This window comes from Chiloscyllium plagiosum, chromosome 25 (assembly GCF_004010195.1).
Source record: "Chiloscyllium plagiosum isolate BGI_BamShark_2017 chromosome 25, ASM401019v2, whole genome shotgun sequence".
Lineage (NCBI taxonomy): Eukaryota > Metazoa > Chordata > Chondrichthyes > Orectolobiformes > Hemiscylliidae > Chiloscyllium > Chiloscyllium plagiosum.
This window is the reverse complement of record NC_057734.1, coordinates 19718268-19731015: the sequence shown is the minus strand read 5'-3', so window position 1 is coordinate 19731015 and position 12748 is coordinate 19718268. Positions and strand designations below refer to the sequence as shown.

The following is a 12748-nucleotide window of genomic DNA, read 5'->3' as shown; positions in this document are numbered from 1 at the left end:
GGGGCATGTCAGCAGAATGCAGGTGAGTGGTGCTAGTGGGGGCGGAAGTAGTGGCAGATACGGCAGTAGGGGTGGCGGAAGTCACTGAGCATGTGGCATCAGCGATGATGAGGGGCGGATGTGATGTCACGTGTGATGCATGAGGAATTGTGAGGGGTGGAAGTGGTTTTGGGAGTGGCCATGATGGGGGCGGAAGTGACATCATCAATTAGCGTGGGGGTGGCTGCTGCATCAGCCGCATGGCTAATGGCGGAATAGGTTCCGAGGCCAGGGAAATCTTCTGGAGTGTTTGAGGAGCGCTGGTTATGGAGGTGGTGGATAAAAGTTTGTTGTACTTACAGTTTTTGATGTTTGAGATGGAATTGAAATACTGTTTGTTGAGAGTATGGATTCTCCTGAGGATGTAGTACAGAGTGGGTCCTTTGCAATTCTGAGAGAGTGTGGCCCTCAGCTGAGGCAGGGCTGACTGTAGAGAGGTTAAGTGCCAGCGCATTGCTGCAAGCGTGGAGCGGAGGATCTTGAAGGAGAACTGTTGCTGGTGTTTTTGAATCTGTAGTCTGTACTGTTTGTCCTGTTTGGGTCCATACTCTGCTGGTTTAAAGGTGGTCCGGAGTCCGTGTGGGATGAGTTGGTTACGGAGGCAGGCACTGAGGAAGCAAATGTGGCTGTGGTAGCGAGTTTGTTTTGCTACAGTCTAGAAGAATGAGAGGCAATCTGTTTAAGATATATAACTTGTTAAAGGGACATTGACGACATTGACATTAGAGCGGACGTTTTCCCTTGTGAGCAATGTAGAGTGAGAGGTGATAGTTTAATGCGCAGGGTGGCAGATTTAAAACAGAGATGAGGAGCAACTACTTCTCTCAAAGGCTAGTGAATCTGTAGAATTCATTATCCCAGAATGTGGTGGATGCTGGCATACAGAATAAATGTGAGGAGGAGATTGACTGATGTTTAATGAGTAATGCGCTGAAGGGTTATGGGGAGGGGTAGGAAAGTGGAGCTGAGGCTGAGATGGGATCAGCCGTGGTGCTATCAAGTGACAGAGTAGACTTGTGGGGCTGAATTGCCTACTCCGGCTCCTAGTTCTTACATTCTAAGAACTGTTTGAGAGTTATCCTCGCTGTTCTACATCTAGCCCATGTTGTAAGTGACCTGGAATTGCTTGATGATCTTCGTACAGGAACTTTTTAGCTGCATGCAAATTTGGTACAGAAAGCAATTGATAAAATAGGTTATGAGGATATCCATACTATAGTCAGAAGGTTTGAAGCAATATTTCATTCCAAGTTGTGGTGCTTATGGTCAGTAAATAAATGCTATGAGAACACGTTTTTAGTCTCCTTACAGGAGGGAGGATTTAACTACATTGGAGTTGAAGGGTTAAAGAGTTATGGGGATTGGGTAGGAAAGTCGAGCTGAGGCTGAGATGAGTTCAGCCATGATGCTACCAAGTGACAGTAGACTTGAGGGGCTGAATTGCCTACTCCTGCTCCTAGTGCTTATATTCTAAGAACTGCTTGAGAGTTATCCTCGCTGTTCAGCTGTACAATGTCCGGTGACTCATTAGCTTTCTTTGCGGGGTGGTAGGAGAGATTTCCTTAGATGTGAGATTTGTCCAGTATAAACCACCTGATGATGCAAGTTAGACACAATCTCAATTCTCGGTCTAAGATTTGGGAACTAATACTTGAGCCTGATAGGCCTGCAGTATTCCAAGATGCAAACTTTTTGTCTGACAGAATCTGAAAGCACAAAGTTGTTCCTCAGGACTGGAGTTCTTCCTTTGCTGTAAATAACCCTGTAATCTGATATTATAACATGCCGCAGTGTGAATGACCATTGGATTATGGTCACAGGGAGAGAACAGTGGCAACATTGTTTAATTTACAAATTACATTGAACCAAATTTTAACATATTTTGATGATTTAAACTCAGTCTCATTTTGTAAGGAATAAACTGGCTCATGTCAGATGTGTGAATTAAAATAATCCGATCTGACGAGGTGATAAAACAACCTAGTGTGACAGAGACTGAAAAGTGAAAGTACTGGGTAAGTGACCACCTCACAGCGTAGTCCTCGCTATTGATGGTAACAGGAAATGCTGACAGGTTTCCGACATGGAAGGAAGAACGGCCCCAAATAGAAGCACAACTATTACTTTATTAGCAATTGTTTCAACCAACTTAAAATAAACTGGCCAGTGTTCAAGCTAAAATCGTAGAGTAAGAAATGCCAGAAAGCGTCGAAGCGCTCGTCCATTGATGACGCAAATGGCTATTTCTAGGCCATTTAAATGCACAAACATTTTCTTATCTAACAAATCTGAGCATGTTCCTATTCTGTAACCTTAGGTGTGGCCAGTGTAAGAACCTTCAGCCCTGTATGATTGCTGATGGTCGATGTTTAGCCTGCGAACCTGGATGGAATGGAACCAGGTGTGATAAGATCTGCGCTGCTGGTTTCTATGGGGAAGGATGTGGAGAGCAATGTCCTCCGTGCAAAGATGGACATGCTTGTAACCATATCAATGGGAAATGCCTGCACTGTAATCCTGGTTGGATTGGCACTCGGTAAGGATTTGCTTTGGTTATTGATTATTTTATCAAGCTAAGGTTTTTGAGTGACCCCCTTTTCAATCTTAAATCCCATTGGTTTTCTCACCATTTTTGTTTATACTGAAGGCCTTGATTGCTTGCTGGTGCATAGTTTCATGGCACCAGTGTCATGCACTGTTAACCATTCTTCAAGATCGAGTCAAAACAGTGAGTATCCACTGCTGTACTAGGATGGTCCTTCATGGGATCTATATGCACAAGGACCACTGGATAGTGATTACAAATGGGAGACCTTGGTTAACTTCCACTCTCTACAAGTGGATGGAGCTCAATTGTAGCATGCCCACCAATTGAACTGATCTAATTTACAGTTTGATTTGATTTATTGTCACATGTGTCTAAGTACAGTGAAAAGTTTTATTTTGTGTGCAGTACAGGCAGATCATAACATACAAGGAAAAACAGGTCATACATTGTTTAGACAGAGTGAGGCATATAGGGTTATGGCTGCGCAGAAAGTACACAAAAGCAAGATCAACATTAGATTTGAAATTAGAGAGGTCCATTCGGCAGTCTCATAACAACAGGGACTAAGCTGTTCTTGAATCTGTTGGAATGTGTGTTTGAGCTCCTGCATGTACAAACTAAGTATAAAATCTCAAAATGATTTGTTCTTCATTGCTTGATAATCATTGCTGGATAAACTCAAAAGCTACTAGGAAGATATATTTATATTTATTTGGTAGCACTAAACATAAACATTGCTAAAAGGAGACAAGACATTGAAGCAGTCTCCATGATCCCTTACAATGAGTTCCTTTTTGCCTACATTAAATATTAGTATATGCAGCTTCTAGTACGTGCGAATGTTTCACACTAGTAATCTGATTGACGACTTTCAATGACAAATCAGACAGTTATAAAAGGAGCTGTTTAATAATTTTGGTTTAATGAAACAAAGAACAGTGGATGCTGGGGATCTGAGATAAACAAAAAACAGAAATTGCTGGAGAAACACTGCAGGTCTGGCTACATCTGTGGAGAGAAAACAGAGTTAACATTTCAAGTCCTGTGACCTCAGTTCTGAAGCAGTTCTCTGGACTCAAAACATTAACAATTTTTCCTCTCTATAGATGCTGCCAGACCTGCTGCATTTCTCCAGCAATTTCTGTTTCTGTTTGTAATAATTTTGATAATTGTACATCATCTGGTGGCTGAAGATGTCTTCTGTGATGGATAGAACATCAGAAGAGAGTACTTTTATTGTGGTTCCTTGTTTCAAAACTGTTTTCTTTTTTATGTAATAGGTGTGATGTAAAATGCCAAAACGGTACCTATGGTGAGAACTGTAACTCCGTCTGCACCGATTGTATTAATGGACTTTGTCATTTTGCCACTGGAGAATGCATCTGCAACAAAGGCTTTCATGGCCCTTTGTAAGTATTGGAGTGCAGAGGACCACATTCCATTAAATGCAATGTGAGCTCAAAAATATTTTATAAACTGGCAGTCCACACATACTTATGAACATTCAAAGCCGTGACATTTCTCACATATGAATGCTCTATGTTGGACAGGTTAACACATTGCACGTTTGTCCATTAGTGTTTGTGAACTTACTTGTTGATTGTTTTTTTTCTCAGCATGGCATTATCACAATTGTAGCTTTATCAATGTTAAGTATTTATTTTCTGAACAAAATGGAGCATTGTGCTATATTGATGTTTTTTCTGGTAGTTAAAAGATTGTTTTCTGTTTACCTGTTCCCCCTGGCTTGCTACTGGGTGGCATGGTGGCTCAGTAGTTAGCACTGCTGCTTCACAGCACTAGGGACCCGGATTCGATTTCCCCCCCTCGGGTGACTGTCTGTGTGGAGTTTGCACATTCTCCCCGTGTCTGCGTGGGTTTCCTCCAGGTGCTCTGGTTTCCTCCCACAGTTCAAAGATGTGCAGGTCAGGTGAATTGGCCATGCTAAATTGCCCATAGTGCTAGGTGCAGGGGTAAATGTAGGGGAATGGGTCTGGGTGGGTTGCTCTTTGGAGGGTTGGTGTGGACTTGTTGAGCCGAAGGGCCTGTTTCCACACTGTAGCAAATTTTAAAAAAACCTAAAATGTGCAGGTCAGGTGAATTGGCCATGCTAAATTGCCCCTAGTGTTAGGTGCGTTAGTCAGAGGGAAATGGGTCTGGGTGGGTTACTCTTCGGGGTCAGTGTGGACTTGTTGGGCCAAAGGGCCTGTTTCCATACTGTAGGGAATCTAATCTAATCTAATCTTTAATGCTCACTTCAGGTATATGGATCACAGTGTGTTATTAAATCATTCCACACTAAGGCAGTCCTAATTCAGTTCCTGGGCTACACTGAATTAGACCTCAAGACAATCCAATACAGTTAGTAAATCTAGTGAAAATGAGGAATGTCACTAAGAGTGGGTCTTGGGTCCCTGTGGTATTGAAATGTCACAAGATACTCTGCAGGCATACAAGAAAGTTAACCGAATATCTTCGAGAGACTGAAGGGAAAAGTTGAACGTAATTTAAGATTAAGGCTTTGAGATAGATGTGCCAATGCTATAAAAGTGTGGCTGCTCCATGTCTTAATGTGACAATGAACACTAAACTAGGTTGGCAAACAGATCATAGGTTTGCAGATATTTGAGACGGCTGGACGAAACTTGTCAACACTGAATGACATTAAACTACGAGGGGCTTGGGTACACGTGCTTTTGATGACTGGGTCAGGAGTAAAATATTTCCAGATGTTAGCCTGTTAGTTGCATAAATGAAAGGTTTAATTCAGCTTTCACTGAGGGCTGGTAGTTGAAACAGCAGCAAGTCAAAATCCACAGACATTTTAATCACTTCAGAATTTGAGACCGGATTATAAACTTTCAGATATGACTCCAAATGCATTTCAGACCTTGTCGTTTCCTGGCTCGTTGTATCTTTGCATGGTTGATGTGCTTTTATTTAAGTTGTACAAGCTATCTTGGAATCTGAACTCATTTTTATGTTTGCCTCATTTGGTTCTGTGCTGTTATACATCCCACAATAGATGTCTGAGTAGCCCAGTTAAACATGCTATTCCACAAAGAGCTGCCACTTCCCTGACCTCTCAGAAGCCTAGCAGAGTATCAGCAGCCAGTTGGATCAGGCCGTTGAGCAGCTGATGAAAGGCTACCCTGGGAGTCCATGACACTGATTCCCAAAAAGTAGTCTTTGTTTAAAACAAAACACTTTTTTTCTGAGTTGTGGTGTGGCACTGGTGTTTCTCGGGAGAAATCCAATATCCCATACCACCTTCCTCATTCCTCCCTTCTAGAGCAATGCAGTCTTCAACTGGATTTTAAAATGGGTCATTCAAAATGGTGCCCCAGGTCTTCACTATAGTCGTAATGAACATTGTTAGGCCATCTAACCTTCACCCCTCACAGCCACCTTACCTGTAAATCACCTAGCCCTGATGCCTATCCATTGACAACACACAGCCTCAATGTCCATAACAACCTCTAACCCTCTAACCGCCCTAACTACACCTATATCTCCATTCTCAAGAATTGTAACCCACTTCAGAGAAGTAGACTTTGTGAACAGTGAGTCTTCCTTGGGTAGTCCCTGGACATGAATGGTTCCTGTAATAAATGAGGAACTTATTTACGAGCTGCTGAGTATAATGACAGATGGACAATGTGTTTTCTTTTGTATTGCTTCAGGATTAGCTCAGAAATCCAGGATGCTGGGCCTGAGGAAGTGGTTGCTGATCATTTCCTGTCATCAGCCTCTATGACAAGACATCGTTGTCAGTTGTCAGATGATATGTAAAGACATGATTTTCTTCTCCCTCTCTCTCATGCAGAATTGCAGCTGTAGGGTTTCTGTGTCTCTTCTTCCAATATTATTCCCTTCCCCCCCCCACCAAATTTAAAACAGACTTCCTGTTTGAACAATGCAGCTTGCAAACCAGAATCAAACTTTCCTGCTCATGGTCAATGGCTACATCAAGCTCTTCAGAATTAGAGTGGAGAGGATAAAGTTAGCTCATTGTTTTGATCTTTTCAGAATACCCTCATCTTTCTTCCCAATACATTCACTCCAGCAGGACTGTTATTCTGCAGATGACCACTGTCTGCTATCTCAGCCAGGTGCCCTTCTTCTTGTGATTTTCATTAGGCTCTTCAGAAATGAAGGTTATCACAATGGAGGTATATTGTTGCTCTCAACCCATGTGAACACTACGATCTTCATACACATCACTGGATAATCATTGAGAGATGAACTTGGCTTGATATTTTGTTCTTTTTGCCAAACCCATGGTTTTACAAGACACATTGCACCATTCCAACAGCTACACATAGTGACATGTTGATGGGTCAATGGTGGTGTCTGGGATTTTCCAGCCTGTTATGGCTTGTCCAATCATTGGAATGTTAAGTACCATTTCTGACTCCCTAGGTGCACTGAAGCAGTCTGTATCCAAATGCAGCAAGACCCAGACAAGTTTACATGTGGACTGATAAGTGGCAAGTTAGATTTGCATCATGCAAGTGCCAGGCAAAAAACAGCTCTAAAAACCTAAACAACCATTCCACCTTGACATTCAATGGCATTACTATTGCTGAATTCTCCACTGTCAATAAGCTGGTAGTTCCCATTGACCAGAAATAGAACTGGACCAACCATATAAACATTATGTATCGAAGAGCAGGTCAGAGGCTGGGAATTGTCTAGGGAGAAATTCACCTCAAAATCTATATATCATCTCCAAGGTACAAGAAGTATGGTGGGATACTCTCCACTTGTTTGGATGAATGCATCTCCAATAACACTTAAAAAACTTGACATCATTGAGGATTAAAAAGCCACTTGATTATCACTCCATCTAAAATCTTCACCATCTACACCCACCACCGTGCATGCACAGTATCGGCAGTGTGTACCATGTACATGATGCATGGAAACAAATCAAGGCTTCTTCGGTAATTCCTTCCAACCTTTCAACTTCAATCACCTGAAAGGACAAGGGTAGCAAATACATGGGAACACTATCACCTGCAAGTTCTCCTCCAAGCACACCATCCTGATTTGGAAATATATTGTCATTCTTTCACTGTCACTGGGTTAAAATCCTGGATTTCCTTTCCAACAGTATTGTAGGTGTCTCAACACTAAATGAATTGCAGTGGTTCAGGAAGGTAGCTCACCATCACCTTCTCGAAAGGCAATTGGAAGAGATAATAAATATTGCTCTAGCCAGCAATGTCCATTTCCTGAGAATGAATAAAGAAAAGCTGCTCCACTGTAGGATCCTGCTAAAAGTTTAATAATTACTTTAATGAAAAGCCATACATATGTGTTTCAGTGACAATTCTTTTTACTGAGTCTGTTCTGTGTTTTTTGGCCATGACCAATGTGCGTTATCTGCCTGCATTCTTCTCCAATTTTCTGCATTATTGTATGTGGTGATTACTACATCTTTTTTAATGTGCCCATGCTGATATTGAGCTGCATGGCATATTCTTGAATGTTTTCATTGTTAACTTTCTGAGTGTAATTGAAACAATAGCATAAGACCTTAAAATACAGGAGCAAAATTTGGGCATTCAGCTATCGATTCTGTTCCACCATGGGATCATGGTTGATATGATTCTCAACCTCATTCTCTTGCCTTCTACTCGTAACCTTTGATCTTCTTACTAATCAAGAATCTATCTATCTCTGTTTTGAAAACACTCAATGACTTGGCCTCCCCAGCTTTCTGCAGCAATGGGTTCCAAAGATTCACAACTCTGGCTGAAGAAATTCCTCCTCATTTCAGTTCTAAATGGCCACACCTTCACTCTGAGGCTGTGACCTTGGATCCTAGTCACTTCTACTAGTGGAATATCTTCTCCACGTCCATGCTATCCAGGTCTCTCTGGATTCTGTAAATTCCTTCAGGGTGCCAGGAGGGTTAATCCTTACTTAGCACACTGTTTTTTTCCTTTTGTTGATGCTATATTCACAGGAACATTGTCTCTGGTCATCTCCTACAAGTGTATTGATATTCTGATGTAGCTCTCCACAATTTCTATTGGATCTTTGATTACTTTTGTTTGCCAGAATCTCAAGTTTATGCAGCTCCATTTCTGGATAACTGTAGCCTTCATCTCTGGTCACACTGATCTGTCAGCATCACATTTCTTTTCAGTCACGGTGAACTTTCTGAAGCTCAGAAAGACCATTTACAATGTTGATGGGTTTGCACTTTAAATCTCATATCTTGTTCATTACCAAGTCTGCTTACTTGCACCATTCCACAGTCTCCTGCCTCCACCATCACTTCAGCTCATCCAGTGCTGAAATCCTTGGCTGACATCATAGAATCATAGACTCAAATAGCATGGAAACAGAACCTTCAGTTCAACCAGACCCTGCCAACCATGTTCCCAAACTAAACTAGACCCACCTGCCTGTGTTTGGCCCAAACCTTTCCTATTCATGAATTTATTCAAATGTCTTTTAAATGTGGTAACTGTACCTGCACCAATCACTTTCGCTGGCAATTCATTCTACACACGAACCACTTTCCTTGTTAAAAAAGTTGACCCTCGTGTCCTTTTTAAATCTTTCTCCTCTCACCTTAAAAATATACCCCTAGTCTTGAACTCCCCCATCCTAGGGAAAAGACTCTTGCTATTCATTCACCGTCTCTATCTTCCCCATGATGTTATAAACCTCTAAGGTCACCCCCTCAACCTCCTATGCTTCAATGAAAAAAGTCTCAGCCTACCTTTATAATCCAGCAACATCCTGGTGAAACCTTTCTGAACGTGCTCCAATTTAACAACACCCTTCCTATGATAGAGTAAGCAGGACTGCCACAGTACTCCAGACTAGGCCTCACAATGCACAGTATAACCTCAACATGATGCCCCAACTCCTGTGCTCAAAAATCTAGGCAATGGAAGCATCCATGCTAAATGCCTTCTTAACCACCCAGTCTACCTCATGTAAATTTCAATGCATTATATACCTGAACCCCTATATCTGTCTGTTCCACAACGCTACCCAGGGCCTTACCATTAATTGTATAAATCCTGTCTTTATTTGATTTATCAAAATGTGATACCTCACATTTATCCAAATTAAGCTGCCACTCGGAACCCTATTGACCTAATTGATCAAGATCCCTTTGTAATCTTAGATAACCTTCTTGACTGTCCACTATAGCATGAATTTTGATGTCACTCGCAAATTTACGAACCATGCTATAATCTATATTCTAATCCAAATCATTTGTATAAATGACAAACAAAAGTGGACCCAGTAGTGATCCCTGCGGAACACCACTGGTCATAGGCCTCCAGGCCAAAGTATAACACTCCACCACCACCCTCTGTCTCCTACTGTTAAACCAATTTTGTATCCCATTGGCAAGCTCACCCTTAATCCCATGTCATTGAACTTTACTAATTAGTCCACTGTGCAAAATCTTGTGAAATGCTTTACTAAACAACATCTCCCGCTCTGGCCTCATCAATATCTTTGGTTTCTTCCTCAAAAAACTCAATCATGTTTATGAGACACGATTTCCCTTGCATGAAGCCATGCTGACTATCCCTAATCAGCCCTTACCTTTCCAAATGCATGTAAATCCTATCTTTCAAAATCCCCTCCAATAACTTACCAACCACCAAAGTCAGAGTCACAGGTCGATTGTTCCCAGGCTTCTCCTTACAGCCTTCAGCTCTCATTACTGATTTTCCATCTTGCACTGTCCATTAACTCCAACATGTCCACAAGTGTTCTACTGCAACTCTGACCTGCAATAGATCCTTGTCTTTCATTTCCCCCTCCTTACCGATTTACACCAGATTTCTCTCCTCAATGCAACAAATTAAATATCCTTCAACCAGCCAAACTGCATAATACCCCCCGGCTCAGTAACTCTTTATGAATTGCCTCGGGAGAGTTCACTTATGTGATCAGTTTCCCAGAACTTCCAATTACTGTTGTCGTTGGACAGCTAGTAAGGAGTTAACAGATGCTGGCAAGAATAAAGAAAAGCTTGTGTTTCTACATTTCTCAATCCATTTCTCAAATTCTCAATGTGTTTCCAATGCAATGGAAAAAGAGAAAGGAACAAAAAAGGTAAATATTGGAAATTTAGAACAAAATGAGAAACAGAAAGTGCTAGTGTAGTTAAAAAAAAAATCTGATTGGCTTAAAAATTCAAGCAACGCAGTTCACTGTTTTACTTCAGGTACAATAATTTGTGTGCGTTCCTGTTGTAGTCGATGGGTGACTTCAAATCCATATGAATGCAGCTTATTCTTAACTACCCTCTGATTTTCATAAAAACTGCTTTCTGGCATTGAACTACCTGTAGTTCAAGAGGAAGACCTGCAATTATCTTCTCAAGACAATTAGGGACGAGCAATAAATGCTAGTCTTGACAGTGATAATTAAGAAAACACGCAGTTTCTGTGAAGAGAAAAGACAAATTAATCCTTTAAGTACAACTCCAGCTGAAGGAATGTTACAGATCAAGCTTAAATCTGCTTTTTCATTGTAGATGCTGACTGATATGTTTGGTGTTTGAAGTGGGATAAATGTGGCTCTCACAGAGCCCATTTTGAGAGATAATCCATTTTTGATGCTGTTGAACAAGGGCTCAACTATAACAGGGAAGGCAGGAAAACACTTAGTTGCTCTTCAAATAGTGCCATAGGCTCTTTAATTCAAGTTAGAATTACATTTTATTGTCACATGTAGTCATGACCAAATACGCATACAGTGAAAAGTGTACAAAATCGCCATTCTCCAGCACCATCTAAAAACAAAATACAAAACCAGAATTTAAAAATAAACAAAAGAAGAAATAACACAAACAGTACCAAAAGATTTTTTTAAAAATCCAGAGCTTAAAGTCCTTATCTAAAAGAAAAGGAAAAAAGTCCAAATTTTAAAATTAAAGTCTGAGCCTTCCATTTTAAACTTCAATGACCAATTCTGGGTATGTTGAGGGCAATGTATACATGGTTTCCCACTGCCTTCTGTACACCTGCTTAAAGGGGACATGAGTCCTTTTCTCAAATAATGCTCTTAAGCAGCCATTGTCCCTCAAGGTTCCTGCTTTTCCACCATTAGCAGAAAGATTTGGTCTTTGTTTTCTGCCTGACCCTCACTTGGACCTGACTATACTTGTAACTTGTAATGGAGTTGCCTTGACACTGATGAAACAGTTTGCAGAATGGATGACTGCTTTTCAATGGGTGAGTATGACCGCATGTTTGCGATCACCTCTCACTTGAATTATTCCTGCACCACAGCAGGCTTAAGCCAATCAGGTGGAGATGGTCCTGGAGTTAAGGTGAACTTGTGGTGTTTGCCTGAGGGAGACAGCCAAGTTCTGGCTGTGCAGTGAGGGTGTTGGTGGTGTGAGTAAAAATCTTCTGCTCATTTCCTTCAGTGGGGGGCTGCTCTTGCTGACAGGGGCGATGTCTCCGTGGTGACAGGGCAACAGATCAGGACAGTCACCACCTCACTCCACCGCCTCTCCCAGTGAGGCCACCAGGAAACTCCCCACTTGTTGAAATGCCCACCACCAACGAAGAAGACCTTATTTGCTCACTTAAGGATCATTGTCGGTTGCTGATCCTCCAGGTCAGCAGAAAGATGATGGGCAGTCATCCTCATCCTTCCTTCTCCCACCCTTGCCACCTTACCACCTTGTAACATGGTTTCCAGGTTCACATGAAATCCCAGATGTTAACTCTGTTTCTCTCCCCACAGATCTGCACTAACTTAACAGTGTAGTCTCAATGTTTTCTATTTTCAGTTATTTTAAAAGAGGCTATTTAAGGCTCAATTGGCTGCCAATGTCTCTCCAGCCCAAAGTTTGGCATTCATCAAGTGTTTTTAAGTACCCACAAAAATACCCAGTTGATACATGTACAAAACACTTTTTTGTTGGTGTAACAGTCAAAAAACAGATCGCTGTGCCCCGTTTTCACTGACCAAACATAGTCAGCAGACATCCCTGATGGTGAATGCCTTTTTCCAAATCAGAAAGGCGGTCATTTTATTTTTTAATCTGTGCATGTGATGTCGGCATGGCCATTCTTTGCCCATCCTTAATCCCCCAGAGGGCGTTTAAGAATCGGCTTGATTGCTGCTTGGTTTGTGTGATGGAGGATGAATATATGTGTG

The 12748-nt window shown here is 41.5% G+C and overlaps 1 protein-coding gene across 1 annotated transcript in view; it reads left to right on the top strand.

Moving 5' to 3' along the window:
• Positions 1 to 12748, top strand: part of scarf2 (scavenger receptor class F, member 2) — a 71849-nt gene that overhangs the window by 35526 nt on the left and 23575 nt on the right. The window contains exons 5-6 of the mRNA XM_043715623.1: positions 2357 to 2575; positions 3868 to 3996. Coding sequence (XP_043571558.1) covers positions 2357 to 2575; positions 3868 to 3996 — 348 coding nt within the window. The remainder of the gene's footprint in view (positions 1 to 2356; positions 2576 to 3867; positions 3997 to 12748) is intronic.